This window comes from Malaya genurostris, chromosome 2, assembly GCF_030247185.1.
Source record: "Malaya genurostris strain Urasoe2022 chromosome 2, Malgen_1.1, whole genome shotgun sequence".
In the NCBI taxonomy this organism is placed as follows: Eukaryota; Metazoa; Arthropoda; class Insecta; order Diptera; family Culicidae; genus Malaya; species Malaya genurostris.
In genome coordinates, this window is record NC_080571.1 from 61,603,545 (window position 1) to 61,627,103 (window position 23,559).

The 23,559-nt window shown below is 38.9% G+C and overlaps 2 protein-coding genes across 6 annotated transcripts in view; one reads left to right on the forward strand and one right to left on the reverse strand.

The window, feature by feature from the left end:
- The window catches only part of LOC131432436 (nuclear protein localization protein 4 homolog), a 77,226-nt gene that overhangs the window by 5,217 nt on the left and 48,450 nt on the right, over positions 1–23,559 (forward strand). The window lies entirely within an intron of this gene.
- LOC131432434 (uncharacterized) overlaps positions 9,977–23,559 on the reverse strand; it is a 41,054-nt gene continuing 27,471 nt past the window's right edge. For all 4 annotated transcript variants that reach the window (XM_058598700.1, XM_058598699.1, XM_058598701.1 and 1 more), the window contains exon 2: positions 9,977–23,388. In XM_058598700.1, coding sequence (XP_058454683.1) covers positions 21,109–23,388 — 2,280 coding nt within the window. In that variant the 3' untranslated portion in view covers positions 9,977–21,108. The remainder of the gene's footprint in view (positions 23,389–23,559) is intronic.

Below are 23,559 nucleotides of genomic sequence, written 5' to 3' on the forward strand. Positions count from 1 at the left end.
CTCGACCTGGAATGATTCGTAGTGTCAATAGAATCGTAGCACCAGCCATGCAATGGTTCTGTACACTCTGAATCGGCTGCGAAGTCTGTTGGAACATAAGGTCAAATTCCACTACAGGAATGTAATACCAAGGCTTTGTTTTTTTATGTCAGCTTCCAACGGTTAATTCTTCGTTATTTCAAGAGTCTTTCATCATAGGAATACCCCACAGATATCCGTTGGATTTTCAACCTGCAAAAAAATAGAGATCTTACAAAAGCGACATCATTCTGCATTTCCGGAAGAATGCAGAGCGATTCGCAATATTTATGAGCAGAGTAAATTCGGCACCCCATAAGGGATGTCGAACAATCTGCTAAAACCTTTTAGGTTAAAAAAGAAAGGGTTCACTCACTCAAGGAAGAATGATGAACCCCTTTAACTATAGCTCCTTACCATATTGGTTGAGAAGCGATGGAATATCCTTTAATTTTAGTTCCGCATACACAGACTCAACCATGTATGGAGAACCAAAGACCCGGATACGTAGTTGCATCAATGCAGGACAGCTACATATCAGATGATATGAAGTGCCTTGATCGCATTCACACAAATCACACGAATAATACTCAGCACGTTGAATAGTAGCCATGTGATAGTTGATTTGACGTTTTGTTATTTTTTCTGATTCAAATCTGGTAAAAATGCTTTTGTCTGAGCGCAATTATGCAAGCTGCGCCAGTATCTGGCTTGTTTGGAGGCAGCCTAAAACCGAATCCTGTGTTTTATCTAACTATTTGACGGAATCATTCGTTGCACCAGTGACCCATAAGAAGAAAACAGCATTTGCGAAGCTTAGGTCTACGATTTGAATTCGTTATGCGATTTCTAGAGCGCTCTTTGTTCGTCACTATTGAAATCTAATACCGTTTTCGTTTTTGAACCTACACGCGGGCGACTCTGACTCCGTGTAAAACGAACACGTGGTTTGCGCCCTCATAAAACTCATTCATGTCAGATTTGAATGAAATTTTCTTGACAAGTGGACTTTGTTTTCCAAAAAGTCACTCTGCATACGTTGTTTTTATTTCTAAAATTTATCTAGACTCACTTTTTGTCCCAATATAGAAAACTGTGTTCCCTCCCAACCGTCCATGTATTCTAAAAAGGGAATTTTTAGAAGAAAAAAAAGTGTTTCTAACTAAAACTTTTTCTTGTGCATTACTCATACTGCTTTTTTGTATTTGTAAATCGATTTAAGTCAATTATTTTCAATGTATAACGGAACGTGAACGTGGTAAAAAACAGTTTAAGACAAAATCTACATGTCCAGAAAGTTTAATACAAATCTGAGAGAGTGCTGCCAACTTACCGGCAGTGTTGGTGATTGCCGAAAAATTGACAGAAGCTGCTCGATACTTATCTATATTGTATACAACATTTTCAATTCGATAGAAGATGCTACAAGATCTCGAGTCTCTCAATGCATGAACCGCGAGAGAATTTATCTACATTTCTTCGCTCCACTTCATACTCTTAGTATTGCACGGCCCTTAAAAAAATTACAGTCTGATAATGATTGGTGCTGTGTGGAATTTCCCAAGAGAGAATCGCAAGTTGACAATTATCGCAGAAAATCGAATCGATGATTCGACTTGATGATTCTCATACTAGGTTGCAATATTCCAAGACCCTTGTGTGGAGCATTCACATACATTTTCATAGACACAACTTATACAAAGGTTATATGCACATAATTAGAATAAACGGCTATAGTAAAATGATTCTATCGCAATTATCCACTGCCCATACAGAATCGGATCGCGAAACGAGAATAAGCGACCGTTTGTTTGATTCGATTGCGATGATATCCGTCTCTCTTCGATGGCACTGATTGAATCGTGCGAAGAGTTGCTAGTGAGCGTTCTTTGATACGATAAATGCCACCCTTGCTTACTGGAACAGGTTTCACTTCAATTCCGCAAATCAGAAATTGGTTCGTTGTCCGGTTCGTGTATTCTTTGCGTAGCTTGTCAGAACATTGATCTTGCATATCTAGCTTATTTGGCATACAGACACGGTTTGTAACGAGTTTGTGAAAAAAACACAGACATAACTGGAGGACGTGAATACGAATAAAACTGACAGGTTTCTTTCACACTTCCGAATTCCAGAATTGTAACGGTGCATCTATACTTAAGTACGACTTGTTGGCGACAAATATATTTCTACCATACAAATAAATAACACGGAACAAATACAATTTTTTCGGTTAGATACTCGGTAGAGGTAAACTTCTATTAATTCTTTGGGAATATTTTAATGATTCTACAAAGAATTGATTTGCGGAATTTATCCAACGTTTACAACTATTGAGTCTGGTTTTTAAACTGGATTCAAAAACTAAATTCAAAATCTTGGATAGACACAGTTGTGAAATTCAGTTTCGTGATCAAGTCATAAATTTTGTTCTAGAATTATGGAACTGAACACATTTTCAGAATCCCGATTCCGAATTTAGTTCTAGAACTAAATTCTAAACGTGAAAGCCGAACTTTAGTAAAGGAATTTAATTCAGTATCAAAATCTAGCTCCAAAATCCATGTTCAGAATGAAATCAGGAATTAAATTCTGTCGCAGAGATCAGTTCTAAAATTCAGGTTCGGCGTTCAGATCTAATATTTAGTTGCAAAATCCAGATCTAAAATTCATATCCTGAATTTTGATCATTTGGAATCCCAAATCAGAATTATGAATCCCAAATATAAATTAAGAAACTGTGTTCAGTTCCAAAATCTAGTCAAGAAACCAGTTCCAGAATTAGGATTCAGTTCCACGGTCTTAGTTTTTAATTCTGAACCTGTAACCTGTAACTAACAGTGTTTTTTGTTACGCGGATTCCCGAAACTACGCGTATTTTTTCTATGCTAAGTTTCGATGTTACAGTTACGCTGTAAATTTTACTCGGGTTTCCGATTTTGCGCTGCTTTTACACGGATCTCCGAAGCTACGTAGTTTTTGTTCACGTGGATTTCCGAAGTTACGCAGTTTTTTTCCGCGGATCCCCGAAGTTACGCGGATTTTTTGCCACATGGATTTCTGTAGGTACACGTTTTTTTACGCGGATGGCTGAAGTTACGCCGTTTTCTCACCGGGAGATTTCGAAATCCGCGTAAAAACAACAGAATTACTCCGGAAATCCGTGTAACTTTGGGAGCACCGATTCACAAAGTTAGACTGACTTCCGAAGTTACGCGTTTTATTTTACGCAAATTTCCGAAGTGACGCGCTTATTTTCTAGGCGAATTTCGAAACTAATGCGATTTTTCACACGGATTTCCGAAATTACGTGTTTTTTATGCGGAGTTCTGAAGTTACGTGATTTTTTACGCGGATTTTTCTATATTGATTTCCGAAGCTATACAATTTTCTTCACTCGGGCTACCGATGTTACGTGGGTTTTGTTTACGCGGATTTGCGAAGTTAGGAAGATTTTACCATTTGATCTAAAAAATTACTAAGTTTTGACGCGGATTTCTGAAGCTGCGCGGTTTTTTTTAAATATTTTTTACGCGGATTTCCGAAGTTACGCAGATTTCTGAAGCTGCGCGATTTTTTTTTACATTTTTTCGCGGATTTCTGAAGTTACACCGTTGTTTTACGTGGATTACGGAAGTTAGGCGAATTTTTAAAGCTACGCGTTTTTTTCTACGCGGATTTCAGAACTAACACAATTTTTTCACGTGAATATCGCGAAACTACGGTTTTTTTTACGCGGAGCTCTGAAGTTACGTGGATTTCCGAAGTTACGTGTTTTTTATGCGGAGTTCTGAAGTTACGTGATTTTTTACGCGGATTCACGAAGTTACGTGGATTTCCAAAGTTACACATTTTTTCTATGTTGATTTCCGAAGTTATACAATTTTCTTCACTTGTTTACGCGGATTTGCGAAGTTAGGAAGATTTTACACTTTGATCTAAAAAATTACTAAGTTTTGACGCGGATTTCTGAAGCTGCGCGGTTTTTTTTTAAATATTTTTTACGCGGATTTCCGAAGCTACGCGGTTTTTTACGCTGATTTCCGAAATTATGCAGTATTTTTTACGTAGATTTCTGAAGTTACGAGAAATTCCGGAGTTACGCAGTTTCTTTTACGTGGATTTCCAAAGTTAGGCGGATTTTCGAAGCTACGCGTTTTGTACGTGGATTTCGGAATTGACGCGATTTTTACGTGAATTTCCGAGGTTACATGCTTTTTATACGCGTAGTTCTGAAGTTACGCGAATATCCGAAGCTACACGTTTTTTCAATGTTGATTTCCGAAGTTATACTATTTTCTTCACGCGGGCTACCGATGTTACGTGGGTTTTGTTTACGCGGATTTGCGAAGTTAAGGAGATTTTACCATTTGATCTAAAAAATTACAAAGTTTTTACGCGGATTTCTGAAGATGCGCGGTTTTTTTTCACATTTTTTACGCGGATTTCTAAAGTTACGCCGTTGTTTTACGTGGATTACGGAAGTTAGGAGGATTTTTGAAGTTACGCGTTTTTTTTACGCGGATTCCGGAACTAACACAATTTTTTCACGTGAATATCCGAAACCACGATTTTTTTTACGCGGAGCTCTGAAGTTACGTGGATTTCCGAAATTACACGTTTTTTCTACGTGATTACCGCAGCTATACGGTTTTCTTTACGCGGATTTCCGAAGTAGCGTTGTTTTTGTTTACGCGGGTTTCCATAGTTACGCGGTTTTTTACGAAGATTTCCTAAATTACACTGTTTTTTTTTTGTGGATTTCTGAAGTTACGCGGACTTCCGAAGTCACGCAGTTTTCTACGCTGATTTCCGAAGCTATACGGTTTTCTTTACGCGGATTTCCGAAGTTACGCAGTATTTTACGTGAGTTGTCAAAATTACGCAGTTTTTTTACGCGGATTCTCAAAGTAACGTGGTTTTTGTTTACGTGGATTTCCGAAGTTACGCGGATTCCCGATGGCACCCGATTTTTTACGTGGAATAACCGAGGTTACGTGTTTTTTTCGTGTGATTCTGAAGTTACGCTGATTTCCGAAGTTATACGGTTTTCTTTACGCGGATTTCCGAAGTTACGTAGGTTTTGTTTACGCGGATTTCCGAAGCTACGCTGTTTTTTACGTGGATTGCCAAAATTCTGCAGTTTTTTATGCGGATTTCCAAAGTAACGTGGTGTTTTTACGTGGATTTCCGAAGTTACGCGGATTCCCGAAGGTACCCGATTTTTTACGTGGAATTACCGAAGCTAGGTGTTTTTTTTTCGTGTGATTCTAAAGTTACGCTGATTTCCGAAGTTATTCGGTTTTCTTTACGCGGATTTCCGAAGTTACGTGGTTTTTGTTTACGCGGATTTCCGAAGCTACGCAGTTTTTTACGTGGATTGCCAAAATTACGCGGATTTCCAATGTAACGTGGTTTTTGTTTACGCAGATTTCCGAAGTTACGCGAATTCCCGAAGGTACCCGATTTTTTACGTGGAATTACCGAAGTCACGTGTTTTTTTCGTGTGATTCTGAAGTTACGCTGATTTCCGTGGTTATACGGTTTTCTTTACGCAGATTTCCGAAGTTACGTGGTTTTTGTTTACGCGGATTTCCGAAGCTACACAGTTTTTTACGTGGATTGCCAAAGTTACGCAGTTTTTTATGCGGATTTCCAAAGTAACGTGGTGTTTTTACGTGGATTTCCGAAGGTACCCGATTTATTACGCGGATTTCCGAAGTTACGTTTTTTTTTTCGCGTGATTCTAAAGTTACGCGGATTTCCGAAGTTATGCAGTTTTTTACGTATATTACGTAAGTTACTCGGAATAATTTTGGATATTAGGGCTATTATTGATGATTTATTTTAATAACATGAAAATACACTGCTTTCCACAAATCGCTACTGATTTTGCTCTCCTATAGAATCAAAATTCCAGCCGTGTAGGATATTTACTAACTAACTATCCCTTCCAGTGACACATGTGGGAATGAAGAGGATTATCCGGTTTCTAGTAGCAACATGCATTGAACTAAGAACCTTTGCCTTCCTAAGTAGATCCGCATTCGAACGTGACCGGTGTCGGTATTGATCAGCGTGCTGGGATCAATTCAATTTGAACATCATTTTGCAATCCCAATTACGGATTAACGACACACGAGCGGTATCTAATGCTGATTCTGAAAAAGGATCACGTCGATTGAATGTCGAAATTTAGCTATCGTAGAAGATTCGCGCAATCAATTCGAGATTGCATTGCATTGAACCGACAATCACATCTGCCACAGTTGATTTTGGCAGTTGTAGATATCTTACGATCGATTGGATCGTATAGTTGGACCTTTTTATACCGGTGAATGTGATTTTATCAAATGTTCTCAAAATAGTTTACGAATTTCAGTATGAACAGCCCTTAATCGGTATAAGAATATTTCAATCCGATACACATCCCCTTTCCGGAACATGACCCAACGAGTTTTAGATTTCCGGGATAACCGATCTTGGGCCGAAGCTTTTCAGTTCCTCTGTACTCTCGCTGTACGCACATCCTCCTCGATTTAACGCATCCAGCGAGTGAGAGATCTACCTCACAATCCATGATCTTTTTCAGATTCTTTACGTAGACCTATTTCTCTCCCGGCATTCTTGCTACATGTTCAATCCGCTGTAGTCCACTATGTTGCATAGGCTTTCCAATGTCTGCATGTTCGTATACTTGGTGCAGCCCGTGATTTATTCGTCTGCGTTATGCTCCATTCTCTTCTTAACCGCTGAATATAGAGTTAATGGTCCAATCTATTCTCGCCACTTCTCTCTTAAGAGGGACGAGAGCCTCTTCCACAACTCTACGATCAACATCAATAATATCAATATCATTCGCAAAACCTTGAAGGCATGTGAGAATTTTTGTTGTCCAACCGGCTGTTCGGCCATCCATGGAAGTTGACCATCAATGTTAACTTCCCTCTCTGAGCAGCCTAGATAGCCGTGTAGTGTCGGTAGCGGTTTCCCAACTGCTAAGAATAACGCTACGGTCCACCTGTACCGGTGGTATAAGTCCACCAAACAGGTAAGCCGTGTGGCATCCGGCGGAATTATTTTTTACCAAGAATTGATTCACTGGTTTCCTATTCCATGTCGTAAAAGGCCACAAAAATAGGAACTCCTAAGTCGTGCAGTCGTGAACGGAATATCTTGGGTTTTTCCCTTACTGGATACACGCAATGCTTAGCAATCAACTTCTTTGATCATCGATTCGGCAGGCCAGAGATTAGAAAGCTGAGTGTCTGTGGGTGTCCTCAAGGTGGTGTACTATCCCCACTTTTATGGAACCTAGTCGCTGATAGTTTGTTAAGGAAACTTAATAACCTTGGATTTCCGACTTATGGTTTTGCCGACGATTATCATATATTGATGACCGGTATAAGCATTAACACTCTCTTTGATTTAATGCAGCAAGCCCTGCGATCTGTTGAACAATGGTGTTGTCAGGTTTGGATTATCTGTAAATCCGGGCAAAACATCAATGGTGCTTTTCACTCATCGTAGGATAATTACAGGAGCTCGTCCGTTGCAGTTCTTTGGTTCAGGGGTCACTGTGGTCGATCAAGTTAAATACGTCGGGGTTATTCTTGACTCAAAACTGAATTGGTCTGCTCACATTGATTTCAGGATTAAAAGAGCTTGCATGGCTTTCGGCCAATGCAGACGAGCTTTTGGAAAATCATGGGGACTCAAACCCAGATATATTCATTGGATCTACACAACTATCGTTAGACCAATTTTAGCATATGGATGTCTTGTATGGTGGCAGAAAGGAGAAGTCGCGACAGTTCAGTCAAAGCTAAATCATCTCCAAAGGATGGTCCTAATGGCGATGACAGGAGCATTCACGACAACTCCTACTGCTGCTCTAGAGGCGCTACTGTGCATTAAACCACTACATGTGTTCCTAAAACAAGAAGCATTATCTTGTGCATACCGTCTTAGGGTTACAGGGCTTTGGAACAGTAACCCATTAGAATATGCTACCAGTCACACTCGCTTGTGGTCTCAAATGGTTACGTGGGATGAGTATTTACTCGCTCCTAGTGACCTAACTCTCACATGCAGTTTTCCTTTTAAAACATTCAATGTGAGCTATCCTCTTCGTTAGGAATGATTGTCTGGTTGTCTGGAACGACAACTTGATGAACACATAGTTTGTTTTACGGACGGTTCTCTGTTGAATGGTCGTGCTGGTGCTGGTATCTACTGTCGTGAAATAGGCTGGAGCAGTCTCATTCACTTGGTAGATACTGTACTGTGTTCCAAGCAGAAATCTACGCAATTCTGTGTGGAGTACAATCGGCACTTCAGCAGAGGATCTGTGGTAAACGTATTTATTTTTGTTCCGACAGTCAGGCAGCCTTAAAAGCACTCAGTTCGAATGACTCACGGTCGAATCTAGTGATCGCATGTCGAACTCAAATTGAAGACCTCAGCATTTCAAATGCTGTTTACTTCTTATGGGTACCCGGCCATTCTGGTATTACTGGAAATGAATGGGCTGATGAGTTGGCTAGAGCTGGTGCAACGAATGATTTCGTTGGTCCTGAACCAGCTTTACCACTTTCAACTAGTTGGATAAAGCACAAGATACGTTCTTGGGCTGCATCCAAACATGCCAGCTACTGGCGCAGCTTGCAAACTTGCGCTCAGACAAAGCATTTCTACCAGATTTAGATCTGAAAATGTCAAAGTGTCTACTGCATTTCTCCAAGTATCATTGAAGTGTTCTGGTCAGAGCTCTGACTGGACATTGCAAACTCAATTATCACATGGCTACTATTCAACGTGCTGAGTATTATTCGTGTGATTTGTGTGAATGCGATTATGGTACTTCATATCATCTGATATGTAACTGTCCCGCATTGACGCAGCTACGTATCCGGGTTTTTGGTTCTCCATACATGGTTGAGTCTGTGTATGCGGAGCTAAAATTGAAGGATATTCTCTCGTTTCTCACCCAATGTGGTAAGGAGCTATAGTCAGAAGGGTTCATCGTTCTTCCTGGAGTGAATGAATCCCTTCTGTATTAACCTTAAATAGGGTTTGGCAGATTGTTTGGCATCCTCTGGGGGGTACCGAATTTACTTCTGCTCGTACATACTGCGAGTCGTTCTGCATTCTTCCGGGAGTGCAGAATGGTGTCGCTTTTGTAAGATCTCTAAATCCTCTCGGGGGTTGGAGGTTTTATTAACAGCAGACTGTTCGGGACCTCGTAGAGGTTCAGAATTTCCTTCTGCTTTCACTAAATGTGATCCTCAGCAGATTGTTCAGCATCCCTTAGGGGTGCAGAATATACTTCTGCTTTTATGTGTTTTTGTGTCGTCAATTTTTCCCATCCTCCTAGTCCAACCCTTACCATTTCCTTTCAATCCTTCCCTCTTATATATCGGGAAAATGATGCTAAAAACAAATTGATGGCAAGGCACAAATCTCCAAATATCAAGGGGAACGTGCCATTTGAGCCAATTTGTTCTGATTCCTGATTCCTGAACCGCTGAATATAGAGTTAATGGTCCAATCTATTCTCGCCACTTCTCTCTTAAGAGGGACGAGAGCCTCTTCCACAACTCTACGATCAACATCAATAATATCAATATCATTCGCAAAACCTTGAAGGCATGTGAGAATTTTTGTTGTCAGTTCCATTTCTCTGCACGTCAGAACTTCGTTGATTTATTTATGATACAACACCATACTAATATTTTAGTATAACATCATATGTTTTAATTTCATTTTGCTTATTTAAAAGAATTAAATAAGGAGTCTAGTCTGCCCACTCCTATAACTCACCTATGTTCGGATATTTCGTTCAGACGTTCGTTTCGGACATGTGACAATTCGCTGAGTTACATTCATCACCTTCCTCCCACCTCCCCCACACCCACCCTCTCAACGATTGACTGGACAGTGAAACACATCACCCGGCTCCTTTTCTGCTGTTTATTGCATCATTATGTTATCGAGAGACTTTTCAATTTTTCGCTTCCATTCCGTGGAATATACATACTGTCTGTACTCTCCGTTGATAGTATATATTTATAGATTTGTTTGTATGCTTGTTTACATCCTTACTAACGCTTCTTTCTTGCGGTTTTTTTTTCGAGTTTCGCCTATTTTTGACCTATTTTTGGTTGAAATTGAAGATCACCTACTACAGTTCATTTCTTTCCGTGTGTTTTTGTGAATGTTTTTTCTTTTACTTCTTTTCTTCAGTTTTTGTTTCGTTTTGAAATACGAAGGTTAGAAGGACTGAATGGACGTGCGTCGTCGCATCCGCTATGCTAGTGATCGGTTATGTACTTTTTTGTTATTTTTTTTTTCATTTGTTTGTTATTTGTCAGATTAAAACTGGTCTGAAAGAATGTTTTATTTAACTTTGGATTACTATTTGGTTGCTGTTCCTCGGTTGATGAAAGATCCTTTTCTTTTTTGTTTTTTGTTTTGTCGGGTTTTGCATTTAGCGCACAGTTTGTTGTTGTTTGTTTGCTTTAAGGTTCTATGTTTCGAAGAAGACGACAAAAATATATGGGTTTTCTTTTCATTTCGCTATCGCGAACAACTAACGCGTTGTTGCCGTGCTCTAGTATTTTTTTTTTGGTTTGTTTGACATATTTCCTGTTTTTTTATAATCTTGCTCTAACACCAGGTACAGTTTGCGTTCCATATTTTGTTAAATTTTGTTTGTTGTTACTATATGTTTGAGTTTGTGTGTTGGTTATGTTATGGTGAGAATTGCAGTTTTTGTTTTCGTAAAAGATTAAACCTACAACGTTACGTGATTACTTGATGTTTTTAATTATTTCTGTTCGGTTGTAAGTAAGACTTTTCATGTTTGTGTCTACTATTTTGTTTTCCTTTTTTTTTCGGAGTGTCCGAAATTTGCACTACGCTAACTTATGTTCGCAGGATATACGATAATACGATACAACATCAATTTTAAGCATGTTTTTTTATGTTATATTGTTTGCTCTCTATATTTCTCATTTTAGATCTCTACTGGTAGATATATTGTTGGTATTTTTTTTATTTTTTGTTTTGTTTCAATCGAACCTCATATATGTTGTTTCCAGATTGTTGTAATAACATAGTTTTTTGACGACGAGCAATCTAACGACATTGTTTTTTTTATGTTATAATTGAGATTTTTACTTCAGTAAACTATTATATCGAATGTTATATATTTGTTTTTTTTTGTTTGGTTGTAATTATTAAAGGTTCGTTATGCTACCGAAATCGTTCCGCTTGATTATCTCCATCTTGTACCATTTTGGAAGGCCTTGCGTTTCTTTCCCATCACGACATCAAAGTACGAGAATCTGAGTTTTTTTTTATTTCTGCTCTTGTTCTATATATCAGTGCTGCCAGAATACAAGTTTTAGTCGCGTGTTATTTCGAATAGAAAGTAAATAAAAAAAATGACAACTCAACTGAAGATTTTCGATTAATGATAGTAAACCGTTTTTTGGCGGGCGCCGACCATTTACGGGATGGTCCACGTCATTCCTGGCACACGTTGCTTACCTATGCGAGATGATTCACGCGATTACTGCGATAGTCGGTGTCGGTGTATGTGTTTCTCGTGTATAGATTTTGTATCGTTCGGAGTGAATGTTGGGTCAGCTAATTTCATAAAATAACAACGCTTTGACGCCGGTTACCACGGATACCGAATAACATATTTCATATTATTTTCACGTTTTACGCTTTTTTTTTCTTCTGCGTATTCATTCTAGTATTTTGTTACAGTAAAAGAGAACGTTGTTTTAACGAACTGTACGAAACACGGTTTGACGCACACCACGACGGGCGCCAGTTAAACGACTGTGGATGACGGTGTGTTAGTGTATGTGTGTGTGTGTGTGTACGTGAATATGTGTGCAAAGGATTCGCGTGACCACTGGTCTACTTCCGGCGCAGCCGTGCACGATCGTCGGAGATTTTCGTTTTGTTTGGGGGGGGGGGGGGGAAATGTTCTATTGTTATCCTGCGGGTTTGGTTATCAACGATACTCTTAGCTTCGTTTTTTTTCGTTTTCTAAAACATTCAGTCTCTTCTTTCACTTTCAAAAACTATTCTTAGCGATATACTTCAGTTTCTGCGTGTTACACTGTAAGTGTGTGTGTGACTATTCATGGTTTCGTTTACAAAAAGTCGGTTGTATTTGTTTCTGTACGATTTTTTTTTGATTAGGAATAATAACTGACATTACGATTGAAGTGTTTCATAGGATAGGTATCTTTCTGCGCGTATAAAGGGTTGATTTAGTCGTTTTTTTTCTTCTTTTTCTTTGTATTTACTTTCTTCGGCGATGCTCATATAAATAGTTTTTAGCAACACTAACACATCATTGTTTTTATATCGTTTTTTTTTCTATATTTTTCTGCCTGTCCTCTACTGTCCAGTAAAATAGATTTGTGTACATTCACTGTTTATTAAATATGCTTACGCTACACAGTTAAACCTAGTCCGATTCATGTCATCATTCCGCGTGAATTACCTTTATTTTTGTCCCGCTAGTTATTGTACTTTCTTTTCTTTCTGATGTTATGTTATGTTTATAGTTTGATGGTTGTTGATTCAAATCCGTTGATTAAGGAATATTTTTATTCCGCGTTCGCAACACCGTTTTGTTGCCTTGAGGCCAGAGCTCGAATCGAATCTCCCCCCGGTGCCAGTAATTATCTAAAATGCCGGTTAGCTCTTCGCTCCCGACCAGTAGAAATTTAAACAAAGGTGAAATAGTTTCTCGTTTTGTTTTGCTTCTGTCGGTGGAATCGATCTGTGTTTCAATTTTTTTTTCTCTTCTGCTGCCTAACTTGTTTTTAGCTTAAAAGATCCATCGTTCTGCTTTGCATACCAATGGTAACTAGATAAAATGAAAAACAGTATCACCCTGTAGATTTTTTTATCTCCCTTTCCGTTTCTATAAATTATCGTTTCCTTATCAGTTTCATAAAAAATGTGTATGCAATGTTAGACATAAAAGGTCGCAGCGATAGAGCTTCACTCAGTTCGGAACTGTTGCCAACTTAGCTATTTAATTGCACACTCTTGCGCTCTACTCGATTTTTTTTGTTTTTGTGTTTTTTTTTTTGGTTTTGTTTAAATATATACTTCTATCGTTATGAACTGCTAGATGCGATCCGCACATTCCATTTCTATTTGGTATTTGAACCCCGTTCGATTTTTTACTACGCACTACAAAATATTGGCTTAAAACTTCAACGACTACGACTTTATAATAAGAGCGTGAAATGCGATTGTTTTTTTTTCATTTAATTTTATTTTTTCCGAAGGACCAATCTTTCGAGGTGTGTGGTGCGGACAGTTGACAGTACCACGCATTGGGTGGCGTTTGGAGATGGCGTCGTTCGGGACTCTTTTGTTGTCATCAAAAGACCTTGAATCTTGTAATGTTTTTTTTCTATTGTTTCAAAACCAAACAGTTAATTCCAGTTGATCTAACTTTTGATAATAATTTTTTTATGTGTGCAGAAGTACGACTTCGTTTTCTTTTAAGAAGTACACGTTTAAAATACGGTGGTTTTGAACATCTGTTCAATGAACCACATTGAACAGGGTTGGCGGTTCAATGCTTAGGGCGCTGCTCTTACAAACAAGCTGTCGTATGTTCGAGCCCCGACCTGGAAGGATTCTTAGTGTCAATAGGATCGTAGCACTATGATTCTGTACGCTTAGAATCAGATTGCTTTTTAACTTTGAACAGATATTCGAAATCACTTGCTTATATACATAAATCTACGCACCGATTCAAGTAGATAAAACTATATATTTTTTGACAAGTGAACGAAAATTCCACAAGTAGCGATCAATATTCACTTATTTTTCAAAGACAGTGGCATGACTTTCCCTAACAGAGACGACCAATTTGAGTAAATGAGTTTACTTTGTATTTCCTACATTTTCGGCAGAAGTTAGCGAAAAAAATTTGGCGGATTTGTTTTTAACGCCATTTCCACCAATAATTTTAATAATTTTCCACAAAATTCATGTAAATTTACGTCTTCTGGGATCGACATATTCGAGTGTTAAGCATGGCAAGTGTTAAACTTGCGTTGATGTATTAAGGTTTGCCACAGGTTCTAGTCATTCTCGTAAAATTCAATCATTTGACGGAATATCTTTTTGTGAATGAAATATTATGTGGATTTGCATCATCATGTGTATATAAAATTTTTAACCATCCAATAAAAAATCTGTTAGTCGATTCTTTCCAAGTCCTATAATTACTCACGACTTGCTTCCGATCGAAACTAACCGTTTGGTTTTTATGTTTACTTCTACGGAATGAAATATTGGTTAAAATGTATAGTCCTACGTCAACAGTTTGGATATAGTTTATCTTTTCTAAGTCACTAAGGTTGAATATGTAACAAACCATGACATTTGGTTAAACAAACGGACAAATATAAGTGGAATTGCTTTTCAAAAAAATTTGATGAGACATACACACTTAGAAAAAAATGGTGTAAATATACATCTCTATAGATGCAAATGAAAGAAGCGTCGCGATTAACTCAAATTTACAATTCAAAGCATGAAAAAAAGGTTGATAACATTAACGATGTGAAGTTAATTGAGCTAAAGTTGACATCGTAACAGACACCAAATTAAAGTTTACATGTTAATAGATGTAATATTCTGCCATCACTCAAGAAATTATGACACGACATGGAGTTTACAAGTAAGTTTAATTTTTTTCTGAGAGTGAAACAGTTTGAACAGTTTGAAATCTATAAAGAGAATCAATAGCGTGAAACGTTTCCCCTAAAAGCTAGACTCAAACTTGCCAAGTTTCGGAAATCCGAAGAACTGCTCTGTAAATTGCAAGCATACAAATGGCGTCCCAAAAATAACACAATTGAACGAATCACCGTACATGAACGCTGTATGGATTCGGGCTGTTGTTTTTGTTTTTCTTTCTCATATTACAGGGCCTACTGTGATTACCGTGAAAACCCAGTCTTCAACCGATGTCTGAAGGGTCGATTATTAAATACCATTCGAAAAAGTTCGTCAAATTTTGAAAATGTCTGTTCAAGAGTGTGCATTTGTGTGACAAAATTATGCACTTTATATTCTCGGATTAGGCTTAGAATCAAAAGCTGTTAGTGTATTTCATCTGGATCAGAGTTCCAATTCTGGAGTCACGGATTGTTAGATGTGATCAGTAACAAAATATTCATGTAAATCCTACCGCAAATAAGCAGCCAAATCTGAAACTTCTAGATTTCAATCATTAAAGACTAATCGAAGTCCCTTGCATTTAATTTGTTTCCGGTACTGGACTTCGTAATCTTTCGCAAGAGTGTTCAGAAAGCCTTGTCCAGGTAACCAAGAATCATTAATATTGGCCTATGAAATATCTTTTCATGAAAACAGCAAACACTTCCAGCTCCATATTTGCCATCTGGAAAATCGATCTGAATTAGGAATCGTGATTGCACACTAACCGCGAAAAATATTTTGAATGAGTAGTCGTATATTTTGCCGTAAGTGGCGGTTAAGCCAACTTCAGAGTGACTATATACTGTAATAGAAGTGGCATTCATTTGTCCTTGTTGAGTCGATTAAATTTACTGATTTTTACTAAGGTTAAACTATGATCCTGCTTTATCGAATATCAGAAAATTCTATCCAGAGTCTAGTTTCGATTAGCTCGATTATTGGACAATCGAAATACACATTTTCGTAGCTACTTAAGCTATGAAAAATTATTCAGAAGCAAACAAAAGAACAAAGGCTAAATATTTCCGTGCTTCGCTTCAGCAAAACGACCATCATTCGTTTCCTGGTGAACTAATGGAACTGAAATGTCGAATTTAATCAGCGAAATTTCATTAAATTTATCCAAAAAAGAGTGCCTCAAGCACGATGTTGATTCACTCTAGATCCCCATCGATACAAAAAAATATGAGAGTCGATTCACTGCTGTTAAAAATCAGCGTGAATCGATTTTTATCTTTGTCGATTATTGATGCTACTGTCAAACATCGATAACCCGATTCGTCCAAAACTAAAGTGAATAAGCGAAGAAACGCAAGACGAACCACGATTTTATCGACTAATCTGTGGACTTGTGACTAGGCCTGAAATTTACATAGTGTTTTCTGTCGACCAATTAGATATTGGCAGGAAACTCATTTTTCTGTGTATCACGAGAAAAATCCGAGTTTGTTCAAATATCCAACTTGAAATATACTGAATCAGATAGACGTAACAAATAGCGTAAATGAAACTTGCTTTGAAAAATAATCTCCAGAAGCGAATCTCGAGTCTCCAAATCTTGATTGCTCTTCTTGGAACTGCTTTACAATTAAGCTACCCTGAAGACGGGAAAAAACATTTCAGAAACAACCCGATAATTTATTTTACAAAACATATTTTACATTCGATTCGAATAGTTGTTTAAAGCTAATATTGATCTATTCATAAACTTTGCACCTTAACATTGCACAAAAGTTTTATGATCAACTTTTCACAAGAATGTCAGATCAATAGTTTTCCGTGGATTCAGTGGGGCCTTATATCGCAATTAACGTTCATGACCATTGGGTTCTCTTTTCTCTCAATCTACAATCGAAATTTTGATTATGGCCCTTATTACCGTTCTCACTTCCACTTTCACATTCACTTCACTTACATGTCACTTCACTTGATTTTACCTATTACCAGTATCACGCATAGTGAAAAGGTTACTGTGGTGGAAAAAACTATTTTTTTCAACAAAATGTTGGTGGCGTAATGTTCATAATGACATCAAGTTCATCCAAGTAATTACTTTTGTCTATGAACCTACTTCCGTAATAAGGACCTACATTCACTTCACTTGATTTCCACCGTAAAGTGATACCCATAATAAGGGTCACAATCACTTCAATTGGTTTTCACCGTGTAGTGACACCGGTAATAAGGGCCTATATTTTCTCCGTTATGGTCTTGGTTTCTCCACGTAACCAGAAAAGCCCAATCACCGAGCAGTTCTTCACACATTGAAGGTTCTTGGAAGTTCTGTCACGCTGGGTGATACTGTTTTCGCAAGTTTCATTTTCACTATTTCATTCAACTATCTTTCTTTTAAACTTTTGCTCTTTGGGTGTAGACAAAAGATAAACTAATTTGATGTCATTCTCATGTCATAACGAAAGCAATTTACTGAATCATGCCTTGAATAATTTTTAGGGAAAGTGGTTATGGCTAGACAGAATACAGAAAAATATGTTTGGAATATGTTCTGTGTACTGAAAATACCTGTTTGAATCCACCTACTGATATAATGATGCCTTCTCATAAGCGAGCGTGAAAATCATCGAAATCTTCCCACTGAATAAATGCAAGAAAAAAGGCAATCGTTCAACAAGATCTTCATATTGAATTGGTTTTCAGTCTGGTTTTAAAATCTTATTATTTTTGTTTTGCCTCGTCATTACACAAAAACGGTTTGAAATTTTGGCGCACAGCACCCGATTTCTTCGGAACTGGAAGTCGGATTCGAATAAACAAGAATAAGCTTTCATTTGAACGTCATTTTTAAGAAAATTGGTTCAGTCATCTTCTGTTACATAAACATTTTGCGATCACGACGAACTGAGTCGAATAGTATGTGGCACAAGGCCTTGCGGGCCTCGGGTCAAAAGTCAGCTTTCACAATAGCTGCATATAGGGATGTCGTATTTTTCGACTTACTCAATTATTTAAAAGTCGAGTGTAATTTTCAAACTAATTGACTGAATTGATTTTTTTAAATCGAATCGAATATTTTATAATCAAATATTAGTTTCAAACTAATCGATCGAAATTTAATTTCAATCGATTATTTGGATTATTAATCGATCACAATACCGCCATCCCTAGTTGCATAGCCTGTCGGTCTGAGAATGGCAAGACAGTTCATGTTCAATCATATTTAATCCACTTATTTTTAATCGGTTTAATCGGATCGGTTCGGTTTAGTCGGATTTAATCGGTCATATTTAATCGACTTATATAAATGTTGACAAGAATTCCTCTAGTCCTCACGTAACAAAGGATCTAACTTACAGAACAAAGTAAAAAATGTAGGATCAGGATACCACATACCGTTCTGTTTCAACAGACTTCGCCACCGGTTCCTAAATTTACAAGACAATTGCATGGCTAGTCACGATCATCAGCATCATCATGTTTACTTATAGCGTAGTTTTTGTAACAAGTGCCAATGTAAGTTTGGTCTCGTTAATAGTTAAAATAACAAAAATCAACAATTATCAAAATGAAAAGTATTTTAAATATGTTATGCTGATGGAGGTGCTTCGATTCTGTCCAGATCGAGGCTCGATTATACGACAACTGTTCTGCGAGATTAGTCCTTAGGAACCACAAGCATTAGGCGATAGCACTAAACTAGCATGGAATCGACATTAATACGACATAGATGTCGTATTGTAACCTTAACATTGTGATTAAGCCATCTATTTGAAATGTAAATGCATAAAAGCACTGCAATTTCATAGCATCATAGTTAGCTTGATGTGATTATATAACGCAGATATAAAATTTACAAGCACTAACTGTTTCATGCTGTAAATATTTTAGTGTTATTATAGAACAAATGTAATGTTATTATAATGGCAATGTAACGTTCTTGTTTTTAGGGGAAATTTTAAAAGTTCAGTTCGCCCCAAAAACTTACATTCAGTTAACAAAAAAAAATGGAAACTATGAACGTTTTCTCGAAGTGTTTTGTAAAGACTATACCTTAGAACATGATGGTTTGGATAAAAAACCGCAACATTTTGTCTCCATTGAGCTAATGAAATGGCATGAAATTTTTATGTCCTCTGTTATTCCGGATAATTCAACTTCAAAAACTTTAGGGGAGGGATATAGCGTGATGGGTAAGTCGATTCTTTTCACGCAACCCGTCTGGGTTTGATTCCCAACCCCGCACATAGGGTCAGAGAGTTTTTCTGGCCCGAAGAGGCGAATGACCTGAGGGTTGAAACCTCTAGAATCGAAACAAAAAAAACTTCAAAACAACTCAATCAGAATGGAATATAATTTCAATCGGACTAAGCAAACATTTCGATCAATCTCAATTGATTTTTGTAACTGAGCATCACAAGGTCTCGCAGCTATTTTGTTCATACTAATGACGAGTGAAATATAATTCCAATTCGGATCTAAAATTTTACATGATTAGTTTAGTTTGCTCACGGAGCCGTAAAAATGCACTTACTAAAAGTGCGCCCCGAAACATTCAAAAGAACACAAGTTCCAGTTTACTACCTTGAGGTAACGTTCGATCAGCTGAAAATTTGCAAGACTTAATTGGAACTTGATTGTTGATTCTATGCACCAAGAATAGACTGTCAGTTCAGTGTACGTCTTAAAATTTGTCTAAAAGTCTGTTCAAGCAGAATGGTTAAATTCCACAAAAGGAATGTAACACGAAGATTTTGCTTTGCTTTCAGTGACTCACCTGTTTTTGTTGAGAGTGTGCAACTCTGCCAAAATCGATACTTGTAAGCAGTGAGGTAAATTTTCATTTTCAATTGAATATTATTTGACGAAAATGAAATGTTTGGTCATTCACTGTCAGCAAACTTCTCATTCAATTGAATTTTGTTGCCATACTCAAATGATGCTCCCAGAATTAATCGTCAGTTGAATAATCCTACCTAGTCATTTGAGGTTTTGCTTGCTCAGTTTCAAGTGCCAAGTAGCCTACCTGCTTCATTGTCTTCGCTGTTGGTTGTGAGTAAATTCGAATGAACATCAATTCGGGTATCAAATTTCTCAACGGTCAGAATTATAAATAGTGGATGGCGATTCTCAATTGAGTTTTCGATTATCACCAGCAAATTTAAAACGGTTATTTTTGACTGTTTGAAATATGTATATTGAGATGCGTTCCAAAGTATTAAGAATAAAAACTGAAAGAGGAAACAATTAATTTATGTTTATTCTGTAACCTTACGTCTATTATCTAGAACCAATTCGAATGTTTATATGAACCTCAGTTGAAGGGCGCTCTCTCATTCAATTAAAAGAGATATTTTGTTATTTGAAGAGATCAACTGACGGGTGGTTAAACTGAGTTTCGATTGAAAAAGAAACAAATGAAGAACTGAATGCTACCCATTCGATACGTCAGCCAATGTTGTGTGAAGTTTACTGCAGCAGAGTGATCTGCAGTGTGTGCCACATTCGGTTTCAGTTGAATAGAATGAGGTTTTACTACACTGTGCTTGTGAGTCCACTTTCGATTCATTTGTCACAAAGCTTTCTCATTTCAACATATTCATCCAAAATTATCCGGATTCTAAGAACATTATTTCCATCAAACATTTTTGTGTTAATTCATTCTCAATTTAAAATTACACCGAACTGTGTTTTTTCTAGATCTGAATAATGTGGAGTGATCTGAAAATTTTTGAAATTCGATTCTTCTGCTCATAGTAAAGAAAAGGCCAATCCTGATTAGCCTAGCTTAGACAAGGGATCCAAAAAAAAAATTGCACACTAAACGTGCGCCCTAAAACATTCAAAAGAACACAAGTTCCAGATTGCTACCTTGAGGCAAAGCTCGATTAACTAAAAATTTGTAAAGAACAAACTGGAACTTGATATGGAGCCAAGAAGCCTTTAATCAGCAATGTTAAAGTGTTTTTGTTTTTTTTTCTATGTCAAGGACAACAGCTCTTCGAACGACACCAAATTGCAAAATTCGAACCCAATCCAGTACTGTCCTCCTGAATCCCCAGCAACCCTCAGCGCACCTTGTCCTTCACTATTACTATTCGGCTACTATTTAGGTACTATACAGAAACATAACGCCCTAACAACTAAAGCTCTAATACCGAAACAAGTGTATACAAAACTAACAACAGCCTGTCTCTACCTACGTGTGTTTGTGTATGCCTCCAACGAGTAAAATTAGATAGAATAAAAACAATTTATAAAACAAACAGAAAAAAAATCACCTCACCGCTAAGGAAGGAAACCGGTCAGCATCGCCGCCCTGCCAGGTAAACAACTACCCACCGCGGCGCACCCTCACTGCCACTTACCGCAGTTGACGATCATCACGTTGCTCTGCGGTTTGCCGGCCGAATCGCCCGCCTGGCTGATCTTCTCGACCAGTTCGAGTCCTTCGACGACAAACGCAAAGATGCCGGTGAAACCACGCATCTCCCGCAGAATGATCCGGAACTGTGAACCCACCAGGCCCATGTTGTCGTGACGCTTCTGACTGCGTCTCATACCGACCGAACCACGGATCGCCAGAATCTTGGTGTCGTCCGGCATGAAGAACCCTTCCTCAAACACCGATCGTCCACCGCGCCCGTTGTTCAGCTCGAAATCTCCGGTGATGATGCTTTCGTTTTCCCAGCACTGGAAAATGCTACAACCTTTGTAGCCGAAACCGAGATCACCGCTGCACAGGGCACCGAAGTTTTTCGCCATTTTCGGTGCGACGTCGCTACGAACCTCGATCAGGATCCGCCCAAATGGTTGACCGTTGATTTCGATGTTGAAATAGTAGATCGGATAGACGTGCACCGACGGGTTACAGATGAGCGAGGAACCGACAGCGGCTGCCTGTACTTGCTTCTGGACCTGCTGCTGGGCGGAAGAAGGAACTAGTGAAACCACACTGGAAGAAGATGATGACAGCGGATGGCCGGGTGGGGTCAACGGCTGATGTTGGGAAGAACCGGAATGTTGATGCAAATGCTGCAATGCGCTACCGTTCAGAATTTCGCTCAGATATGTCGATCCGGACCCGGAAGTACGTGCCGAACTGCTACCATCGACACCGGTTCGGCTTCCCGATTGGTGCAAAGGCGGAGCAATGATGATGGCCATATCGTTCAATTGACTAGCGTAGCTTCCGGAGTGTTGCGTCTGTGTTATGCCGGGCGGTTCTCCGAGCAATCCGCTGTGATTCGGCGAATGGGGAACCGCCGAAGAACCCTGCGAGGGCGATGATATTGCATAGTTCAGGCTAGGATCAATATGCTGCGACTGTTGCTGCTGCTGCTGTTGCTGTTGTTGGTGATGATGTTTTGAGGTAAGAATGTGACGTGAGTACAGCTGCGAAATGCAATAGTTGGCAAGCAACAGTATCGAGTTGTGATGCCCGTTGATTGTGGTACCACCGGCGGTCACTCCGAGGCCTCCGATGGCACCGTTGCCGAAGGAAATCGGATCGATTGTGTTTAAATTCGAGAGGGCCTGTTTGATCAGTTCGAAATCAAACAGAATTCCGTAGTGTTGTATCAAATCGTCGAGCTTACACTGCAGGTACATCTCCTGGTACTTCGACTGTAAGCGCTGTTTTTCGATATTCAAATTGGCGTACAGTTTGTACGCTTCCGCCGGCGATTGCTGATCGAGCATGCTAAGGAATAGTTTCGCTTTCGTAAGATTACTTCGAATTTCTGCCACCTCGAACGTGGGCAGATGATTGATCAGTTCCGTTTCAACCTGAGTCTTCAGCGCCGTACATGCTTCTAGGATTTTGAGCAAAAAGTCGCGCTGCTTAAATACGAAATGCTGCAGCTCCGATAGGGACTTTTGCATCAACAGCAAATCCGAAGCGATATCGGACCGGATCTGGTCGCGTGCTTCGGCTTGCGTCTTGACGGTGTGATTCCGGTGTTCCTCGGTGCTGGCACAGGCCCGGCACAGGATGATGTTGCACTTCAGACACCAAAGCGCATTCGGCATCGCATGTGTGTGACAGTTTTCGCCCTTATTTCTATACTTTCCGGAACCGATGGCACCACCCGTATTCGCACTATTACTACCTATTCCGAGGTTACCGTTTGTACTTGAACTTCCATTCGATCCGCTTGCACTACTGGTTCCGTTTCCGTTGCCTAAACCCCCTGCCGTGGCGGTTACTATTCCGCTAGTTCCGTTCGTTCCACTCTTGTCGGGAGGTTTTTTGTTGCAACTTCCACCGGTTCCACACATACCTGCACCCGCACCCGCACCACCACCACCACCACCGCCACTAACGCTGCCAGTTCCCGAACCTCCGCTTCCACTCGATATCATGCTCAAATTTTGCGACAAATAAAGTATCGCACTGTGTGTCGGTAGATTCTCCGGTTTCATATCCGATCCACTCAGTTCGGTACGTTTCCAGCAGTGCACACAGTACAGCTCGGTACCCTTCATAAGCACCTGGCTGACGCATTTCAGACAGAAATAGTGCCTACAGGAAAACAGCTTCGGGATGGCGTCCGTGTCGTTGAACGGCAGATGGCAGCAGCTGCACTGTATCAACTCCTCCAGCTCCGTCGGCAGCGGTGTGAAGTCCATTGTCTGCGGAAGAAGAAATAATTCCATTACTTTCAAGAACACTAACACTAAAAGGCTTAAGATGAATCGTCACTTCGTTAAATAATGCTGGTGACCACTTTGTTATGGTTTATGCAAAATGAAAAAAAAAAGAAAATCTTGTTTCTTCGACCAACATCATTCAATGCAAAACAA